The following is a 23,411-nucleotide window of genomic DNA, read 5'->3' as shown; positions in this document are numbered from 1 at the left end:
CTGATTCTTCCTATAGTTGATAGTTTTAAGCAGCTTATAACTGCATCGTTCTTTCACTATCGAGCTTAATTTTTAGTAAATTAAAGTAAAATCCCTTAAACATACCCTTTCAGCATAAACATATCGCGTGTGTTACGAAGACACGTGCGGTGTAGGGCGAGCCTTTATTTTGTAATGTAAACATTTTGTGAAGTCTCCTAAATAAGTTTTTCTTCTTTGCGAGCGATCACAAGCTGAAAATAAAATTTAAACACATTCGTAGCTACACGTATATGAAACAAGGACAAAAGCCCAACAGGCAAAGCCATAATCAAAGAACGCACCCATCTATACAGCTCTCTACATGGATGAAAATATGGGTATGTGAAACTCTACACAGTGGTATAGCACATGTACATATTAACACAAACGAACGCAATAAATAACAACCGTCAACAAACAGTAATGAACACACACCAAAAGAAGCAACACAGGTGTATACCGCCTTGGAACGGTTAGTTGCAAAAACATCACATTTTCAATTTCTTATTTTAAAACACTCTGAAACAATAAATTTTATACATGTACCTGTTGCACTTAAGAGTAAAAGAGTAAATGACTTCCTACAGAACAAATAATGTATATTAGGATTCACCAGGGTTAGCTTCGATTAGGATATTCCAAGACATACCTATAACCAGTAATACAATCCTTTTCTTTACGCAATATTCAACAAACAATAGTATCAATAATATTAAGGGAACGACTTTCTTTATAAAAGAGCTACTTTTTACAGAAGCATAGCAAATCAAAGCTCAGAAAATCAACGTTCATAAGTAGGAAGACGTCATGCTGTTCCAAAGGCAAACAACGTTGAGTTCCAGTATTGTTTTGTCATTTGCAGCGTAACGTTACTTTTTTCCCTAAAATATCGTTTTTGAATCTAGAAATATACTATAAGAAACAAGCATAAAAATAACGCACGAAACTCCAGAAAGTGTAATTAGTTATGATGCCATATCAAGGGCTATATTACAACCTGGGTATGAGACGAAGTCTTCCAGGACGGGTGCCAAGACTGGAATCTCCAGTCTGGTACGACTACAATAATGCGTTTTCTGGAAAGTTCTTGACCTTTAACATTGTAATGACTTAAACGGATATCCGATATTCTTTTCCACATTGTATATATCCGAATAAAACTAATCCGAATATGACCTTCTTGACCTGTAGTCATGCTTCGTTTAGCACAAAAAAATTAAAGTATATTAATTTCACTTATATTTCAATTAGGAATTGATTGGCTTTTTTGCTCACTATTACCGTCTTCATGTACTATGTTCCTGCTGTATGTACAAACATTTACTTGAAAAATTTACTTGTGGAAGTTAGATGTATAAAATGTTAAGAAATAGAAGTTTACCTACAATTTATTCTGCTTTTTTGCACATATTTTACGAATGAATTATTATTCAAATAATGATTCGGATTAAATATGTTGTCACGTAATATATTTTAGAGCAAATTATAACGTAAATGGTTTACATCAAATACAAGAGAATGTGAGGTTCATTGCAGAAAACAGCATAAATAGTTCAGCCATATTCGCAATGGTTTACCTATATCTACAATACTGTTTAATTGTCCGTATATTTATATAGAATGCAGTTCTAAAATAGAAACATATTGTAGAAGATTTAATATTTAACATCAAGTCATTCTTCATCTGAAAACAAAAAAAAAGGTCTACGAAATAGGACATTTGCAGATTGTCTTCTGCTAAACAGTATGCTGCGAACTGATTGTAAATTGAGTAAGTACGTCTACCCTGTATTAGATTTAACGTCATTTGAATCTACAAAAAAAATCTTTTAATTGCCACCATACATTAAAAAGAGAATCGTGCAGTTCTACATTACGAATAACATTTTCAAAAAACATAATTTTAGCTCCATAATGACGGTAACCTTCAATCAGGTACATTAGCATGTTACTATCATAATTTGATCAAACGATAAAGTTTAGAAATCTAAAATCTCCGATTAGACTAAATAAGATTACATTTGTAACATTAATATTTAATGTAATTTTATTTAATTTGACTTGTCTAGTATATGAGCATTCTCCCTGTCAGCCTTAATTACCATGCAGGTCCTACTTATATAGTCCATATTTTATTTTTTCTATCTTATTCGGCAGTTTATATTTATTGAATTCTTATCCCCCAGTGTTCTCTTGTAATGTAAACGCACTTTGTTCTGTGAATTCTCTGTTGGGAATCAAAGCTTTAGGTTGCAATAATCTTTGGTAACAGACTCGCGAAATCACATTTTAGAAATTTTCATCAAAGTATGCAAAACTCCAAATTCATTTAAATTTCGTAGAAAAACAAATCACACGTCGTAATTTACAAACTAACAAGAAATATCTTTAAAAATGATGGTCGGCGAATTGTAATAAGGAAAGAAGTTTATGAATTTTTCATCTAACATTCATCTTTCATCTAACATTTTTCAAATTGCAAAACTAAACACCGCACTTTAACAATTTAAATGGTTCTCTTTTAATTTTTCGCAAAGGTTTCGTGGGGTTGCAATTTTGTTTCTCCTTAGACAGCAGTAGTTTGATGAAGATTCATGAAGCGGTTCATGAGAAGAGGTCATTAAACGTGTTTATATTTTTAGCTAAATTTGTCCTTATCCCCATTTGTAACAAAATAGCAGGAGACCTTACGATATTGTTACACAAAATCCATTACATTTTAGTGGTTAATGCGAAGAAAGGCATATCTACTTTTAGCTATAGCGGTCCCTAATAGAGCCCAAGTTCCTATATAAATAAATTTGGAAGAGGACCTTATAATGATGCTCCAGACCAAGTATGACAAAGATCCATCAAGCTGTTCATGAGACGCTGTATAAAGGCATTTCTAGTTTGAGCTCTAGCAGCCCCTAAAAGGGGTTAAATGTCCCAGCTGAACAAAGTTGGCTGCGGGCCTAATAAAGATGCTACAAATCAAGTTTGATTAGAATACATGAGAAAAAATCAATTAAAGGATTTTTTTATTTACTATTTTTATTTATTTCTAAAATAGGCCAACTGATCCAGCTTTAACAAATGCATATTCGCTATTCATGAATCTTTGGACAATGACGTCACATCTATAAAAAAGTGAAGGTCAAGCAAAACATACAAGCAAAGTTTGACGGTAGTTATATCACATAGATAAACTGTATACAGATACCTTCATTTCGCTGTAATGAGATTCAGTCATTATATAGCATATATATAATAAAATAGATTTCAACTGAGTTCAATATTTGCATACCATACTAAAGAAAAATATTCATATATAATAAATCAGTTAAATAATCTATAACAAATATATCAGAGCAAACAAGTAATCATTTTAATATGCAATCTGAATAAGTCACAAAAGCAAGAAACCTGTTCATATACAGACGACAATTGTAACAAGGAAAATCTTTTAAAAAGCACTTCTCTACATAAAAGACTCTTATCACACCCTTATTCATGTGATACGCAGACCGTATTCAGCTCTTTCTTTAATTTGATATGCGTTGGTATTTGAACAGGTTTTTATCATATTTATCAAACTTACTTATCATTTTGAGATATATCAATATTCTTGCTAAATATACTGAGCCAAAGTTAGCTTTAAAACTGCGTCGTTTAGGATAAACGCTTTGTCTACATTTCACTCATCGTAGCACAATCAACAGAGTGAAAGAAATTGACACTCTCGTCCAATCAGGCAGAGTGTTGCATAAATCTTCCATTTTGATAAATTATCTATAATGCGTTATCAAATAGTTTGATTTGCAAACTGAAGTCACGTGGCATAGGTAACGAAAACGAATTTAGACGGTGTCGCCGAAAAAAAACTTAGAGGCGACGTACTTTAATTGTGTAGGTTGGTGTGCCCACTTGCTCGATGTTAATGGATGTTCAACTATACCTGTCCATCACAAGCCGATTTATGGTAGACGGTTTAATATAAAACGTAGCGGCGTTTGAAAACAATGAACTGAAAAATGGACATGATAAGAATATAGCTTATTCCGTTCATAATAAGATGACATATTAACAGGTTTCAAATTGACAGTTTAGCAAAAAAATATTGTAACAAATCGTACGGAATGGTATTGAGGTACAATATACAAGAAAATTGAAAAGAGAAGTTCATAACTGATCATTAAAAAGATGCATCAATTACATATGAGCCGCACCATGAGAAAACCAACATAATTGCTTTGCTTTGCGACCAGCATGGATCCAGACTAGCCTGCGTTTCTCTAATTGCAATAGACTTTGAAAGCAAACAGTCTGGACCCATGTAGGTCGCAAAGCCACTATGTTGGTTTTCGCATGACGCAGCTTAAATTGATAATAGACAGTTCAGTTTATAATAAATTTTATGAAGCGTGACTTGGGTACAGTAAACTAGAAAATGGACAAATTAAAAATATCACTTCTTCCGTTCATTATAAGGTGCCACAACAACACATTAATTATGAACAGTTTAGAATCACATTAAATATCGTATAGAGCGGTATCTGAGCGTAATAAACTAAAGAATGGACAAAACAAGAGAATCATTCATTCCGTTCATCATAAGGTGCCCAATGAACAGATTTATAACTGATAATTTAGTGCGTAATAAAAAGTGCATGGTCATTATTTGGGAACAATAAACTAGAAAATGGACAAATTAAGACTATGTATTATTCCGCAAATTGTAAAGCGCAACATCAGCATACAAATATATTCATATAATGGATAATTTAGCACAATAATGAAAAATCATAAAGAGCAGTACTTGGATAAAGTAAACTAGAGAACTGGACAAAATAAGGGTATCACTACGCTCATTATAAAGTGCCACATTATCAAATTCATAATGGACATTTTAGTATGTAATAAAAAAATCGTATAGAATGGCATTTGATTATAATAACTGAAGAACTGGGAAGATAAGAATATCATTCATTCCGTTTATCATAAGCTGTAACATTAATAGATTTATAATAGACAGTTTAGTACTTTAGTACATATTAAAAGTTGTGAGAACGGTTTTTGGGTACAACAAATTAGCAAATAGAAAAATCAAGAATAACACTTATGCCGTTCATAGTAAGTTGCCACATTAACAGGTACAACAGACGGTTATATGATAAAATTATACAAGAACGGTATTAATTCTGTTCGTTTGTTTTGTGTTTAACGCCGTTTTTCAACAGTATTTCAGGCATGTAACGACGGGCAGTTAACTTAACCAGTGTTCCTGGATTCTGTACCAGTACAAACCTGTTCTCCGCAAGTAACTGCCAACTTCCCCACATGAATTATCAGAGATGAAGGACGAATGATTTCAGACACAATGTCTTTTATCAAATCGTCACGGAAAACACCCCACCCGGGGATCGAACTCCCGACCCCGGGATCTGTAGACCAACGCTCTCCCTACTGAGCTAAGCGGCCGGGCAGAACGGTATTGAGGTACAATAAACTAGAACACCGACAGGAAAAGAATATCCCTGCCCACTGGCACAAAATGATATATACACGTTTTTGTCATTCTTTTTGTGAATTGCCTTCGTTCTTACTCCTATACAAAACACTCAGTACAAAGATTACCGCACTACAAAGGAACAAAAAAAAATTAAAACTGCAAATTAATTAAGCAACTTTCTCCTGTAAACCTTTACTGACAAAGAACATCCGCCACTGTGACAAAACCATAACACACTTATTACAGACCACCGCTGTTATAAAATCATAGTAAACAAATTTAAGCAACCATTGTTACAAAACCAGATAAAAATCTTTTAGACCACCAATGATATAACAGACTAGTTTACTGTCAGCCTGCTGGTGGCAAGTGATTCTGTCTTTGCGACAACCAGCCTGCACATCCGCGCAGGCTGATCATGGTCTGCACTGTTCGCTATTCAGTCTGAAAATATTCACTAAACACCGCTTTTAATAATAAGTTTAAGATGGACGAGTACATTTTAGAAATTTAGCAAGGTAACGGTTAAAGAATCTATCATCGAGTTAGCTAAAAACTCATATTTAAAAGACATGAAACACTTGTAAATACATTCATGATGATAGGAGCTGCAAGTATATGTTTGTTGTTTGTTTTTCATGTATATCATTCGCCCTTCTTGTGTTTTCAGATATTGTAGTGGTTTTTATCTGTATTTGTGACTTCTAATGCATACTTTTTATATTTAGTAATCCAACAATGTAACTCCGATTTAAATAATTTCTCCCACAAACTTTTTTTCCTAAGTGTAATTAGCAGTTCTTTATACACTGCACTGTTTTGTTTTTTACAAACTATTCTTATGCAGATGTGTCAAAAATTGCTTAAAATTATAATTCGTGTGAAACAAGCGAGACTGTCAACTGTATTTGTACAATAATATATATACTTACACAAGACGTGTGTCGTACACGACGTTGACGTAAGATTTTGATAGTCGTATCAATAGATGAACGTATACATAGACATCCATCAACCACTGACAGCTGAGAAAATGAAGAAAGAATAAAATACAACTTTAGACATGTTTAAGCGACGCCTGGAGGCACAACAGTAAGAAACTAGTCAGATAATATCGTGAAGGCTTTGGATTCGGTGACAGGGGAAAAAAGTAAAGTGAAAGGGACTTTTTAAATTTTGGAATAATTCCAAGCCAAAGGTTTGTTTCAAATTATTTAGAAATAGAGTATATATTTTAAATGTTATGAATCGCTTCGTTTTTCTATTGACTTAAATGACAGCTGAGATTCTTAATTGAAGAGAAAATAACAAAAATATAATTAAAAGAACTTTTATACACACTTTCGGTACAAAATAATAACACATATATAAATGACAGTGTATGCATTAGGGCATATATTATGTGTATATTGAAATAAGGCCAGTTAATAAAAACACTGGCTGTTATTATTCAATAAAAAATAAATTTCATCACAAATAAAAATATATAATATGACTATTTACAAAGGATATCTTAATTAAAAAAAGAAAATAAGTATGAAAAAAGTAATGTATAATAAACATGAAAATAATCTATTTCTAATTTAACGGCCAATGTATATTTTTAGAATTATGCAATTTTATACATTTTCTCTGTTTAATGAAACGATTTGTGTCCATATTAATAACAAAATGTTTAAAGGGATTATAACCAATGACACTGGCTACTTGAATGAAAAAAATATAGTTTCGGCACAATTTAAATAAAATTAAATGACAAGCAAGTCCCGAATTTACGTAGCAACCGAAGGCAATATAAAAAACGGCAATATACTTAGTATAAAAAAGTAATCACATAAATATATAAGAATTGCCCATACAATTACATAGCTTTACACAAATACGATAATATAACCATATTCAGATCCATTAACTCACAAGCAAATTAATATTCAAATACGGCAACATGTTCATACTACATTGTATTAACTTTACTTTAAGCAAATGAATATTCAAATACGGCAATATGTTCATACTATAAAATTTACATTAATTACAAGCAAATTAATATATAAATCTTCACCACAAATAAAAAGAAAAGTCATATTATATATTTGAATATAAAAAAAATGAATATAAAAGTTATATGTACTTTGTACATGTTAAAATTTACAGTAGTAACATTTATTTACTCGAGGAAAGTTTACTTTTGTATTTATTGAAAAGGATATGGAATGGAATAACTATAATAACAATGGAATAACTTTATATTGACAATCGAACAACTTTATACTGACATACTTAATATGAGACATATGTTGCTTTCATATTCACTGTACTGTAACTTTACACGTATCTTTATATGTACTGGAGATGATAGGTCTTAATCTTCCGTGATGAATTTTCTTTTGAACCAAACATTCCGGGTCAAATTAAATGCAATACTTTTCCCTTGGGCTGTCTCCACAAATTACATTGATATCCTCAAGGAAATGAAAACAGAAGATATGCTTTAACTTTTGATATTTTCAAACTGACACAAACCTTCAAATTAGCAGTCTAATATTACATTGATTGTTGTTTAAATGTTAATGTGTAAGCACCAAGTGAAACTTTTCCAGTTTTCTCGGTCAATACTTAGTGACTAATTTATCTTTTATAAAAATAGACAACAATTTTATCAAATATGACGACAGGTAAATGGACTTGTACAAATCGAATTGTATGAGAACGAAATTATTTTTCTCCCAATTATACTTAATGTAATGACGTACTCGGGACAATATGATTACAAAAATGTGCGTCGATTCCACTGCTATACTTTGGTGCTGAACAAAGATTTGAGAAGCTGACAGTTAAGTATTTATACAATTATGCTCAGAAGAAACACAAAAAGAGGTACCTTCGATGAATACTGTCCAATCTACTTTGACCATTTCAGAGAGCGTTAAAGTTAGTTTTCAGTTTTTAAAACAATTGGTAAAAACGTGGTCTGTCTGGCTTTTCGATATTGTGGATGTTTTTATATTTTTGCAAAGGAGTACAAAAAGATTTCATTTACAACGTAATTACCCAATTTATTAGGTTTTCCTAATTTTTTAATTGTTTTCATGAGATAAGAAAACACAAGTAGTGCAAAACCTAATTTTATGATGTATGGACGTCATATTGTATCATGTATTTTACATAACAGGTTGTCATATTAATTGGATGGATTGTAAAGCTGGAGTGAAGCTGTCATTCACACGAGAAGATATGACAGCGGAGGGTGTTGAATATAGGTTGAAGCAAGAAAGTTATTTAAGTATTCGTCACGATCTTTGTCAGCCATCTTTATTAAGATGAGGTCGCAAAATATCACCTTAGTTAACCCCGATCGAAATACATGAATAATATTGTATATATGACTGGGAGAAAAAAAACAACAGTATTTTTGTAGTTCTTTTTAAACTATCAAATTGTACATACATGCAAAAAAAAACATGCTACAAATAAATATATTGCTACTCTTTCGTGCCATTTTAATAGGGATTGTGTTTAACCTCCTTGGCGAGACGCTTTTTGACCTGTGATTTGAAATAATTTCAAACATGTTGCTAATTACAGTGTTCGCATTTTACAGTGAACATCCTAGTAGCTATTATTATAAATTTAAATAAGGAAATGATTAAAATACGCTGATTTATAATGATAAATGTAAAGTACCAGTTCACGATCATTACAATAAATCATAAAGATGGAACAAATGTAAGCATCAAATTAAGGTCAATGTGACGCTATTTTTAAATTTTTTAAATATGTTTGACAGCATTAAATGCTGCCGTTCATTTGGTATCAGGGTTAAATTAGATCTAATTTTACAGCAAAATACGACATACTATGCAAGGCGATGGCTTATCCTTTCTTTACTGAATTTGAATTTTGTGTTGGTGGGATGGGGGGGGGGGGGTCATGAATAAAAATGATTGGTCTGACCTACTGGTGGGATTATTCAGTCTCTAAATTTACGCTGATTCATCACATAAAAAAGTTGCATGAACGTCGATTAATCATGATTAAAATCAAATATATCATTCATGACCAAAAGTGGTCTACACTGCTAACCTTTTGAATATTATAATGAAATAACTCCTAACAATGTGTCACTGGTTTAAACACATATTTTAAACTATTTCCTCCTGAGATAAAACGATTGACTTATGTAAGGAGCAGATATATTTTAGCTAGGGGGAAGTACCAAAAAGGTCAAGGTCACCCAACACAAAACATTATCCCCAACCCCCAGTCGCCGCATGCAAAAACATATTTTACTTTTTAAAGGTCCAATACTAAGGAAAGTGAACATTTTAATTTCTTTTAAAAAGCACAGAAACTATTTCATTTTATTGGAAAATGAAAGTTGGTATGTAGAAATTCGAAAAAATCGCAGTGAACTGTACAATTATTTTTCTATGAGTATGAAATAAATGTTAAAAATACCTGGGGGTCATTCTGTCGATTCATTGAATATTTCAACATAATACACATTACATTTCTTTGAGTTCAAAGACCTTCTGTAATTTTGACCTGCCAATCTTCATTATTTAGTGTCTTGCAGAAGTCTATGCACTGGCTATGAAAAAAAATGCCAACTCACTTTCCCTTAGTAATGGACCTTTAACAGTATTCGACATTTGAATTGTTACATGTGTTTCTTCATAGTCTTCTCCAGAACCTTTATCCACCAAACACACACTCTCACTCGATGAATTCTGCCATTGCATCCGCTGTTTCCTGACATCTTCCCTTCCCTCTTGCCAGACATTTGTACTTAGTTACTTACTTACTATTTCAATAGCTTCCGACAGCTTTAAAATAGATAGATTTTAGTTATACACATGTATTGATAATATTGCACCGACTTTACTTGCACTATATTGATTAACTGTCAATCAAACGAAAAATCATCACTTCTCAGTTAATTGTCGTCGAGCGGTTAAAAAACATTCTGAAGTGTTTAAATCATGTTTTTGCTTATATTGCTTTCTGCGACAGACTGGTATTTATTAATGATAATGCACTGACGTTAATATGATTTATATGCAAAACCTGTCAATAACATGAATATCATTAGGTCTTATTCTTTATCGCCATCGACAATAATAAATGATAGAAACGGAACTACAAGAGTTTGTGTGAAATGGGCATTACGCCATTTTTTTTTACGCACTGTACGTTTTAAGTTTATGAAACTTGTTATCTACAAGCAAATGGTGGCTTTCATAAATTAATCAAAAGAATAAAAAAAGGGCCAAATGGCCAAATGGATTCACATAAACATTGTTTGGACCGGGAATCATATTCGTGTGGCAACAGAGTAAGATTGCTTTAGGGAATATACGTTCATGTCAAGGTTTAATATTATCAAAAGTATCAGACTAATTGTTTTATTAATGATATCGCACCGGCTATTGTCGGATGTATATTGATTACCTGTCAATAACGCAGTTTTATATTTGATCATTAACAATGAGTACATATGATATAGGTATTCAGAGAAAAAAAGTCTAATGTGATAAAGTGAGGACATTAAGTGTATAATTGGGACTTGCAGATTTTGTTGCATATTTTATGATGCCATTTGATCTTTAAGCAATTGGTTTGGTTTGGCTTATATGCGATAAAGTGAGGACAGTAAGTGTATAATGGGGACATGTTGATTTTGCTGCATATTTTTATGATGCCATTTGATCTTTAAGCAATTGGTTTGGTATGACTTGTGGTTAAGTACGTAAAAATTGTCAGCTGATGTAGTATAACACTGAGCAAAAAACATTACAGGAAATATTGCCATCCCAGGATAATGGTAAACAATAAAATTGGTGTTTCAATAAATCTAATTTCTTCTCCATAGATTTATATCCCAAAATAATGGTAAACAATAAAGTTGGTGTTTCAATAAATCTTATTTCTTCTCAATAGATTTATATCCCAGAATAATGGTAAACAGTAAAGTTGGTGTTTCAATAAATCTAATTTCTTCTCAATAGATTTATATTCCAAAATAATGGTAAACAATAAAGTTGGTGTTTCAATAAATCTTATTTCTTTAAGTTGCCACAATCTTGACATAATAGTGGCATTTTTAAATGAACTTTTCAAATTATTGTCCAAATGAAATTTTACAAAAGTCGGCTTAATCTAAAGTTTTATTTATCTTTAAAAAGTTATAAATGTATAAAACGAATGTAACTTATCAGAGATCAAATATTTCTTATTCTATATAACAGACGTTGGAATGACCATTGTTCTCTTAAGAGGTCCATATTTTCTATTCGTCTATCGACAGTATCCCGACTATGCTCGCCTTTTTATTTTAAGTGGCCACAACCTTGACATACTAATGACATTTCTAAAGGAACATTTCTAACTATTGTCCAAATGAATTTTTACAAAAGTCAGCTTAATTATATTATTATCACGAATATCTTACAGCAGGCATTTCACCGCCCTTTATTTATCTATCTTTATCTATTTTTCAGGATGGCATGGTTACAGTTTTTCCGTGCAAGAGACTTCGCGCTTTTTGTGTTACTTTTATCAGTGACAATAGAGGCAAGAATGAAACGTGGGCAATATAAATTCTTGGAATCATTTTGTACTGGACCAGAAATTTATGTACAAATACCATGGGATTGTTCGGGATATGTGCAGTGTTCAAATTTAGGTGGTGAGCGTGCCGCATATTGGATAGAATGTGCCCAAAACTTATATTATAGTAACGAAAAGAAAACTTGTACGTGGCCGGTAGAATTCTCAAAACCCTGTCCACCACTCAAAGGTAATTATTCTAAGGTAGTTGACCCGTAATGACAATTGGCAAATTACGTTTTAACCGTATGCGATTCTGGCATTCTCCGGTTTTCATGAGCGAATGGAACTACTTTCGATCGAATAATGCTGTCTCACCTACCGAGATTACGTCATCACACGGAAATTGCTGAGTGTCATTACGGGTTTACTTCTCTAAATGTTTTTTTTTCTTTCTAGATGAGTCCTGAAAGAGTTGCATTCAGTACACATAGTACAAATGCACATTTACCTAATGATCCTGTGACGTACTGTAAAACCCTTTATCAAACCAGTAATATTCTGCAGGGTACAATGTGGTTTGTCCTTTTATTATCGAAGTTAAAACAAGATTTTTTTTTCAGTAAATCATCTAGAATTCCATGTCATCGATTCAAGGGAAATTCATAAAAGCAGTCGTTAATTGTGGCCATTGTTTCTAATTGATCTAACATTTAAAAGTGTAAAATTATATACACAACCATTTTTTGTTGTTGTTTTACTTACTGTACCTTTTGTAACCAATACGTAGGTAAGGGATTCACCTAGTGGGAATAACTTTAATTTACACTGTCCTGTAACTTTGAAAATGATGAGGAAAATAGTTTGCTTTAAGCTTCCAGTGACGTCTTTGCCGCTAACAGTTCCAAGGCGGTGCCCAACTATGTTCCTATCTGTTTTTGTTTTGTCTTTATAATCTTGATTGTTTTACTTTGCCTATATTATTACGTGTGTTTGTCTATCGTTAACACATACATACATGCGCTTTTATTTTGGGAATAGTTTGAGCATAGGTATCTCTACTGGACACTTGTCCTTGTTTATATACCATGCTCTTTTGTGCAAAGGCTACCTTTCTAAACAAAAATCACTACAAGAGCCACTGTATGCATATTCCCAAACCCTGTAAGGCAACCAATAACCACATGCCAGTAGGTCAGTATCCGGTTCACTTACTACAAGGTACATACTACAAGTCATTAGAACCACTGTATATATATCATCAAACCATGTCAATCATCAAGACCAATGGCCACCGTTTGGACACCCTTACATAACATCATCCTGTAAAAAAACCTTTAATTTTTTTTTAAACGGTGTCCATTTTATCTGCTATGTTTAAATCAGTTGACACTGACGTCCAAAATACGAACATCAAAGGTTTTGACTATTTGTTGAAATATAGTTTTGGTCACCGCAAGGCTTTAAATCCGGTCACATTCAGTCCAGAATATTTCAATTACGAGAATTTACAAGTAGGTCATACTTCGCATTCCACCTCCCAAGAATTGTAAAAGCTGGCTCGTGATGTTTCTCATAGAGCATGTGCGCTGTATCATAAACCAAATAGCGCTGCCAACCGCTTTATGACTCACATTTGGAAGAACTATAAATTTAATGGAAAGAGCGAATAATGTATAATAAATAGCAATATATATATATATATATATAAGACACCAATTTCAAATATAGAATTTTCTGCGTCCACGATTAAGAATATTTTATTTACGTTTGAACTTCAATAACAGATATTATGTACTTTTGAAATGTAATTCTTAATTCTGAAAATAATATCTCGACGATTTTAGTTTAAAGGGAAAAAAACATGCTGGAATTACAACTCAAGAAACAATAGAAATCGGTCTATTAAAAAAAGTGTTTGCGGAACAAATAACTCTTACGAAGTATGTAACTTGACGTCATGAACACTAACATTGATGCGTCTAAGGTTAGCTATTTTTCTTAAATTTCTATTTTTATAAATTATAAGATGTTGCTATTTTCATCAGTCAATACAAGATTGATAGTGTTGTTAACGTTTCCGTATGTTAATTAGAATGTCACGTACCTAAACACAAAACAAGTACACGTTTTCGGTGCAACAGCGCAATAAATTAAAAATACAACGCAGATAATAATAGTACAAGAACTAATTGAAGTTCAAGTTCTCTACGATTATAATAGTAGTTGTAGTAGACCTGCTTTTCTATAGTAATGGATGCCCACGTAATAGCTGAATGCAGTTCATACAATGGGTCGTTTATGAAGCTGGATATTCCTTAGCTTTGTCCTTTCGGTCTCCTTTGCCAAGTGGATAAGGTCCTTAGCTTTGATTTTGGGACCTCCTTGGTCGAGTGGTTAAGGTCCTTAACTTTGGTTTTGGGATCTCCTCTCTAAGGTCCTTTGTCCTTTTGGACGAGTAGTAATTAACGGCGTTAGCTTTGTCCTTCCGGCTTTCTATATCGAGCGATTAAGGTCCTAAGCTTTGTCCTTTCGCTTTGTCCTTTCGCTTTGTCGAGCGGTTAAGGTCCTTAGCTTTGGCCTTTCGGCCGCCTTGGCCGAGTAGTTAACGGTGTTAGCTTTGTCCTTTCGGCTTTCTATGTCGAGCGGTTAAGGTCCTTAGTTTTGTCCTTTTGGCTTCCTATGCTGATCGCTTAAGGTCCTTAACTTTGTATTTTTGGCTTCCTATGTCGAATGGTTAAGGTCTTTAGCTTTGCCCTTTTGGCCGCCTTGGCCGAATGGTTAAAGGCGTTAGCTTTGTCCTTTCGGCTTTCTATGTCAAGCGGTTTAAGCTTTGTCCTTTCGGCCTCCTATGTCCGGTGGTTAAGATCCTTGGCTTTGCCCTTGAGGCATACTTGGCCGAGTAGTTAAGGTTCCAACCTTCTAATCACATTCTCTCATCACTGTACATTTCTGCCATGTGAATGGAATAGTGCCCTTATCACTCCTAGGGCTTCTCCACCACCAAAAGCTGGAAAGTCACAATATGTACTCGCAAACGTTACACTAAAAACAAACGCTGTAAGTACAAGCTTCATGAAAAAAGGCATTAGGAGTTCAAAGTAATGACAGTTATTTATACAAAATAGTAATCAATGAGACAACACATGAAACGAAAACCTGTCTTTGGTTGTCGTGTTCGTCTTTGGTGGATAAAGGAGTTTTGACAAGCAGTTTGTAAAAGGAAGTATGTGGTGCGGCAACACACAAAGAAAAATATATTTCAGGATGTGACTGCTTGACGGCTTGGTCATAATAGGAGCTTTTTTTTAAATGATAGGAGAGATAAAAATAAAACTGCAATTTTTCACAAAACAAACCGGCTAATTGTAGTCTTGTCTGTACGCGTATACTACGTGTGAAATTGACAAAGACTGACTTACGGTTCGTCTGTCTGTTATAATGTATATACAACATACTAACTGCTGTTTCTGTAATTAATATGATAATGATCGTTTTCATTGAAACACCACTTTAATAATGTCTGATAATTTCTATCTTTTGTACTGTTTTCAAGACACATTTATAGATATTTATTTTGGACTCATATAGGTCTTAGATAAGAGACTTAAATTTAAAATATATACTGTAGACAGTCTTAGAAAGCAAACACCAGGTATGGTATACTTGTTATGATATGTGTGGAAACGAAATTACATGTATACACCTGTACTAATTAAACGATATAGAGCAACCCAGAAATAATGCAAAGCATTTCAAAGAAAAACCTTCGGTTTATGCGGTACTATGGGCAGTTTTAAAAGTTTAAGATCACTGGTGTAATTGACTGTTAAGTATTTTTTTCAGCCTTCAGTATTACACCATACTTCAATTTTAAAAAACATTCGAACCTTGCAATATACGCATATCAAATTATTTACTTCACAACAAATATTAGAGTTGAATTTTACCTGTCTAAATAAAAATCAAGAAATAAGACAGCAAGACATTTGTGTAACATTTTGTTGTTGTTTTGGTGTCGCTTCTGTTTAATTATATTACGTTCAAGGTCAAAATTTTGTTGTTATAAAGAAATATGAAAATGACGACCACTTTCTTTCGCTCGGCCTGTCTACGTAAGTTTGTTTCATGTTTAAGAGAAAATTCATCTCATTAGAACGGGAGTTATATTAAAAGGCATAAACGTGATGCAGCTTTTTAAATATTTGACAGACAGGATACTTTTGTTGCTTAAATAACGTCAATTTACAAATGTTATAGGCAAACGCCCTTTTCTACGCAACGTTTCTAGACTGTATAACATGAGTATACAAAACATAAACAATGACATTCATTGTAATTGTGTTATAAAAATGCTTTGTTATAAATTCTTAAACATATGATTGATCATTATTTATTTTGTACACATGTAAGGTTGGACATAAACACTGTTTAAAAACAGTATTTATGCCAAAACAGTAAAACCTGTGTGTAATTGCAACCCTTGAGAAATGAAAAAAGGGTCTTTGTTGACAGAAAAAATTGGTCTCTCAGCACAGGCCGGTATATACTACCCCTTAAAAACAGGTTTTAAAACCTTTATTCTTAGGTGAATTTAAGCAAAGCTTTGACTGTTTTTGTAAAATAATACGAAAAAAAAAACGATACAAGTACTTGTCTCCACTTTATTAAGTTTTACAAATCTTACTGACTTTTATAAAATGACAAAAATTTAAACGTTTTACAGGGGATAAATAATGGATGTGTAACATATTTACTATTGTGGGAGAAAGGGGGAGAAATGACTATCCGATTCAACATACATTTACGGTTTTGCCTTTTGAAAGTTTGACCATTCGTTAATATCACCTTCTTCATTCGTAACGTTTTTGTCAAAATTCTTAGTGTGCGTAGCTTGCTAGTTTAACTTTCCTTTCAGAAATAGACAGAGTTGGATCAAATATAAATAGTTGGATATTGACTGGTTGTTTAGAAGTTCCTCGTTTATATCTTGATGGATACTGACTGATGGTTAAGAGGTTCTCGTTTATAAATAGAATGAATTTTGATTGGTTTGCACTTGAAAGCACATTAACAATCTATAATGTGAAATTAACATTTTTAACCTAGGTCTCTAAGTTTTTAATTGATGCCAGTTGTCCTGCGCTATTTTATATTTTTATATTTTATTTGACATTATTTACAAGTGCACATATCCAATAGCATCATTTGTAAATCATTAAGAATCTGCCAACTAGCAAATATAAGAGACTTCGATGCCTTTTTCTCGAGAACTGAGAAAATGCATTATACACCATTGGAAATATATCTGTGAACATAGCTATATTTACACTGTCAAGCTCACATGTCTTTTCACTCAAGTTACTATCTATACCTGTTTGTTTGTTTGTTTTGGGTTTAACGCCGTTTTTCAACAGTATTTCAGTCATGTAACGGCGGGCAGTTAACCTAACCAGTATTCCTAGATTCTGTACCAGTACAAACCTGTTCTCCGCAAGTAACTGCCAACTTCCCCACATGAATCAGAGGTTGAGAACTAATGATTTCAGACACAATGTCGTTTATCAAACAAATAGTCACGGAGAACATACGCCCCGCCCGAGGATCGAACTCGCGACCCCGAGATCCGTAGACCAACGCTCTATCTATACCTGAGTAAAGTGCGTTTAGTTTGTGTTTATGACAAGTTATTTCATGTTATTGATATACTAGTATCAGATTACAAGAGAGAAAAATACTGTATAAATGAACATGTTTACGTAAAATGCAGGCTTTGCAAGTACATTTACCGCGAGCCATAGTGAAAACTTAGCATTTATCTTGTTTATTTTCCCAGAATATATAGATAATATACATATATTAATTGTTTTAAGTTGTGTCTGCGTCTGTTTAATACCGGGAAAAGGACCTGCAAGTTTTCAGAAATTAATATTTTCTTCTAACTAACATTCTGGAATATGAAATTAACACTTTTCAAAGGGTTTTACCTATTAGGCTTGTGCTATTTATATGTTTTATTTCTCCAGAGTGCATTAAAGAAAGGTTAATTGCATCTGTTTGAATAAATTTATATAACCAAGGATATTTATTCTTGCATCCTTAATATTATATCAATTGTTTAATTACTTTATGAATGAAAATTATTTATTATCATATAACGAAATATTATTCCTTTCAAAATACGTCTTTAATGCATTTCGTTACATATTTAAATACAATTTTGACAGGTTATATTTAAACATTTGACTTGCTTGTTCAAACGCTAAATGCCAAACACTTAGTACTAAATCCTTAATGCCAAACGTTTCAGGCTAAATGCAAAATATTTCATTCCAAATGCTACATACCAAGTATATCATCTTAAGTGACAAATGCTAAATTTCAAACATTCAGTGTTTTATTAAAGTATTGCTAAATGATAAGAGATTGTTGTGCTTGTAACCAAATTTGGAATTGTATCTGATTTTAAACAGCATCATGTACTATAACCATGTGAAACTGGTTCCTCAGAAACGTATGGAATATTTTTAAGTTACATACCAAGAGCCAGATACATTCATCCACAGAGTATACACAGCTCTTCATTTAAGTAAGCACATCGCTATGAGCATTTTACGTTTAATTGTTCTACCTTTCGCAGTTTACAAGTAATATTTCAGCCTGGGAATCCAGTCTGATAATCTATCTGTATACTAACAGTGTACTGACACCAAAATTTTCTTTGAAAACCAATCTTTCTCTGAGCCAATTAGAGATCGTGTAAAAAATCTATCGCCTTCCATTTAAAGTTTATTAGATGGCACATGCCAGAAGGTAGTTCAGTGCACATTTCCAAACACCTTGAGTTGTACGTCAATAAAACAAAACAAGAACTAATAAAAGTAATTAAGAAACTTGAGGTAGGAATTTCGGTCACATGTTCTTTTTTTAAATGAATGCAGAGAAAAGAGCCTGCAACTCTGTTGACTTCATTTTTTTCTGGAATATAAATTAACTCTTTTCCAGAATACAGCCTACTAGGCTTGTCCCGTATTTATGTTATCGAAAGTACTGACTTTTTAGGGAGACAACATCACAGGTTAAGTGAATCCTTCCTGCCTGTTCACAGATTCATTTCCAAGACTACAAGAAAACTAATAAAAAATATGCGTTTAAAAGGATTCCTTTTAGAAATACCAGCAACATTGTATGTGTAAAAACTGAAAAACATAGCGACATGTGTTAAAGGAAGGAGACGAACATGCTGAATGTGTTTTAGTTTTGTTATGGTAGTAAGACAGTAATAAGACAGCTGCAAAACAATTTCACAGGATCTACAACTTAAACGTTAAGGAAATAAACCTGACTTACACTTTTAAAATCTCATTTCATTGACATATAGCATGGGTTAAAATATGAATAATTTATATAAATTTTTGTAGATGGCAGTGACAGCAAAAAACAGTGCATTTCATTTTATCCATTGTCACAACTTATACATGAAGCAATAATAAACCTTGAAAGTTTTTCTCTCATTCTGTTGTAATTTTCTAGATACTGGAGACGTGTATGGTTCTTTCCTACATGGCCTTTCCATTTTTTTGGAAATTTCGAAAATAAATGAAAACGTGTAAAATACCTTTTTAGTTGCATTTATATCTGATCTTATTAAAAAAATAACATAATGTATGAATGTCTTAGTCACATTAATATATATAGCATATATAGACATTTTTTTCTATTTTTTGTACGTGCAGTAACAATGGGACATTGCCATCTTAAAAATACAAAAAGATCATAAAATATTTTTTAAATGAGGAGAGAAAGCCAGAAATCCTTTCTATGGTTTCCCCGAGCAGGGAATAGTGTATGAATTACATATCTTATATTTTTTGTGGTAAAGGACTTAATTGCTATGTTTTGTTTTATGTTAATAGAGTTTTAAAGGTTTATAGAATTCCTTCAAATATTGACTTTTAGAGACAAGGACATTTTTGATTTTACGCTCAGTCTGCCCATTTCTATCACATCTGCTATAGTGTTGACCTCCAACCCTACCCTTCAATCAAGAACCATAACACTGGGAGATATTAAAATGCTATTTTATCGTGTTGTTGTGCCACGAGGACACGATAGCATTTTGTTTGAAGTTTTGTCGTGCTGGTTAGTTTGTCGTAGCTTCCTGTGGTTCTGGGACGATCTATGTATGAAAAGAATTGGAACCACTGCCTTACCCTTGCATGATCGTAAGAGGCGACTAATAGGGTCTTAACACTTAACTCTGTGATTCCAGCAGGTATGCAAATTTTGATTCCATACCTCATGTTTTTATTTCGATTTAAATGAGATGTGAAACCAAAATTTGTAGTCCTGTTTGGCGCCATATAACCTATACTGTGTTGGTGCGCCGTAAAACCTAAATAAATAAATAAATTGTCGTAGTTCCACGTTTCAGTGTAGACATGCGAAGTGAAATTAAACAAATGCAGTTTCCAGTCATTTAGGTAAATGGTAGTACTTAAATACATAGTACCCTACCGAGCTAAATTCTTATATTTTTATCTAATTCAATACAGTAAATGAATATAGTGTTGTTAACTGTTAGCGGAATGACATAAGTCATTTGCCATTCTGTGCTTGTCCGTTGGAAGGCGAGACAATGACGAAGCGATATATCATGTTGTTCCAATACACACTGCATGTTTGTATATATAATGTTAAACTTTGTTACACTTGGTCGCTACGTTTGCCCCTATGATTGTACAATGAAGGGACAGATGAGAGACTTCACGGCAGCCAACTCAAGAGTTAAATTGAGCCTGCCATGAGAACCAACATAGTGGGTTTGGCCGCATGGATCCACAGACCTGCTTTAAGCAATCCGGCAAGTCTGTCACGGATCATGCGTATTCGTTTTTAAGCCTATTGATATGGATGAAACTTGTACGAACAGCATGGATCCGACAGATGCGGGATGCCAGCTGGTCTGGATCCATGCTGGTCGCATACCCACTATTTGGTTTTCCCATGGCACGGATCAATTGTTTTGATACTTGTCATCTGCCCTGCTTCGTCGCGCCCCCATTCGTGTTTCCTTTGTTGCTTTGGCTCCTGCATTGTCTTGCACAGTTACATAAGCTTTAATTTATATAGTCTTTACAGTGTCCTGTGGTTAATGTTACGTATGTAACGGGTTCACCTGCCGGGAGTAATTTTATTTACTATGTAGTAATATAGGAAATGAATATACTATGTAGTAATATAGGAAATGAATATACTATGTAGTAATATAGGAAATGGTATCGGATAAAGAGTGAGGTTTGATGCTAGTGAAGTAACTTCGACATGATGTTTTTGCAACTGACCGTTTGAAGGCGGTGCCCTGCTGTGCTCCCTATTTGTTTCTGCGTATTATTAGTTGATATGTACATATGTGTTTACGTTCACACATTCCCCCAGTTTCATGCGGAGTGTTGCATGGGCGGGGGTATTACTTTTAATGTGGCTTTTCCTGTTGTTCTTTTTCGTATACTTTATAAATGTAATAAAACATATATAAATCGTAGCTTTCGTAAAACGTCATACGTCACCTAGAATATCAATATGTATGTTGCTGACATTTTATTAGCTTTTTTAATTAATTAACCCACTGAGCTATATACATCAGTTACTTTCTAAAATATTTATGCATATATTATACAGTTTCACAAATATATTCAAATTATCCCTCTTTAATATTTATTTTTTTCATATTTTAGGTAATTAATTTCTTCAAAGTGTGACATTCTTCAAATGTTAAACAGTAGATATTAAACTTAACTATCTGAGCTTATTTTAAAAGAAATGTACGTGAGTCTGGCATGCCCTGAATCCAGTAGATGATAAATATGTCTAACTTTACGATCTACCATGTGTATGTGATCATACGATTTGTACGGAATTGCGGCGTAAGTGTTTAACCTTCTAAAAAAAGTTTGTTTTCTGTTCCTGAATGCAAACAGAATCAGTAAGCCGGTGGTCTGTAAGTCATCGGAGACGCAGTATTTTATAAAATCTGATAAAACATCGAAGCTGTCAGTCTTTCACGAGACGTACAAACACCTATGAGACCGATCAAACACATGTATCCACTATCCTTAAAAAGATATACAAGTCACCTCTGATTACCATCCCACAAAGAACCAACTTCTTTGTTACATCGCTACCCTACCTAACACTGACAAGTTTAATCAAACTTTGAAAAATGGTCAGTATTAGTTTTATTATGATAGTTCTAGCATATTCTCGCCTCACATACGAATAAAAATTTTAACCACTAAATAAATTTGAATACTTTCGTTCAAAGTTCACTATCCCTGACAAAGTTCACTGTCTTGATCTTTTGTGTTTTCACTCTTGTTATTAATCAATTATACTTTAACACTCACGAGAGGAGCTTGCAGTACCCAAACATCGCTATTATATTCAGCGGTTAAAAGAGTTTACTGTCTATAAAACTACATGTTGTCTAAAGTAATCAAAACCTTAAGCAAATTATGATGTTTCGGAGCACATTGTATCTTACTCTGATAGGATACCTATTGTTTTCCGTTAATGTGTTAAACAGCAAAACTGCGTATGTTCGTGTGTTGTTTTTACCTGGCATGCATACGTTTTGTAGTGTGGTTCCTCCATCAAAAGGGAACTGGGCAGCCGTATCATTTTTATATAATAAATCAACACCATGGAAAACAATGCTAAGATAAATTCCAACTTTGTAATATAAATTTAGCCTGCTAGTATATAATATTATAATTGAATAGATATCGTACAATAATAAATGAACGGACAGACTGTAAAAGAAAAAGTAAAGCTTAACCCAAGCACAAATTATCTGTTGACCGTATTACATATCGTGCATTTTGTTAAAACTACGTGTGCAGGGGATTCAACTCGAGGTGATTATTTTCATTTATACTTTCCTGTAATTGTTGAACAGGGTGCAAAATAAGGTTTGACGCATCATCAACTGGATTAAACTCACCAGTCTGCTGTTCCAAAGTAGTGCAACACTGTATTCTTTGTCTACGTTGTGTACTATATGCTTTGCTTTGTATATTGTTTTATACATCATGCTTTTATCTATAAATAAACTATTTTGATTTGATTGGGTTGTGTTCCGGGAACGTGTTTTTCCGGCTTGGTCTTTGTCTTTGTTTTCTACAGCTTATTATCCCCCTTGCGTCATACATTAATATCCCCCTACATCACGCATTAACACCCATTTACGTCACACATAGATATTTTCCTTACGTCACATATTAAACGAAAACACATGGCAACATACCTTTTCCTATGCATACGTGTTACCTATTTGACGAGTCAAAGAAAA

At 33.1% G+C, this 23,411-nt stretch overlaps 1 protein-coding gene across 1 annotated transcript in view; it reads left to right on the top strand.

Moving 5' to 3' along the window:
• The first annotated feature begins 6,447 nt into the window (after positions 1-6,447).
• Positions 6,448-23,411, top strand: part of LOC123554395 (uncharacterized) — a 61,197-nt gene continuing 44,233 nt past the window's right edge. The window contains exons 1-2 of the mRNA XM_045344516.2: positions 6,448-6,710; positions 12,013-12,311. Of these exons, the coding sequence (XP_045200451.2) occupies positions 12,014-12,311 (298 nt within the window). The 5' untranslated portion in view covers positions 6,448-6,710; position 12,013. The remainder of the gene's footprint in view (positions 6,711-12,012; positions 12,312-23,411) is intronic.

The sequence above is a fragment of the Mercenaria mercenaria genome, chromosome 7, assembly GCF_021730395.1.
Source record: "Mercenaria mercenaria strain notata chromosome 7, MADL_Memer_1, whole genome shotgun sequence".
Lineage (NCBI taxonomy): Eukaryota > Metazoa > Mollusca > Bivalvia > Venerida > Veneridae > Mercenaria > Mercenaria mercenaria.
The sequence above is the reverse complement of the archived record's forward strand: the minus strand, read 5'-3'. Positions and strand labels throughout refer to the sequence as shown.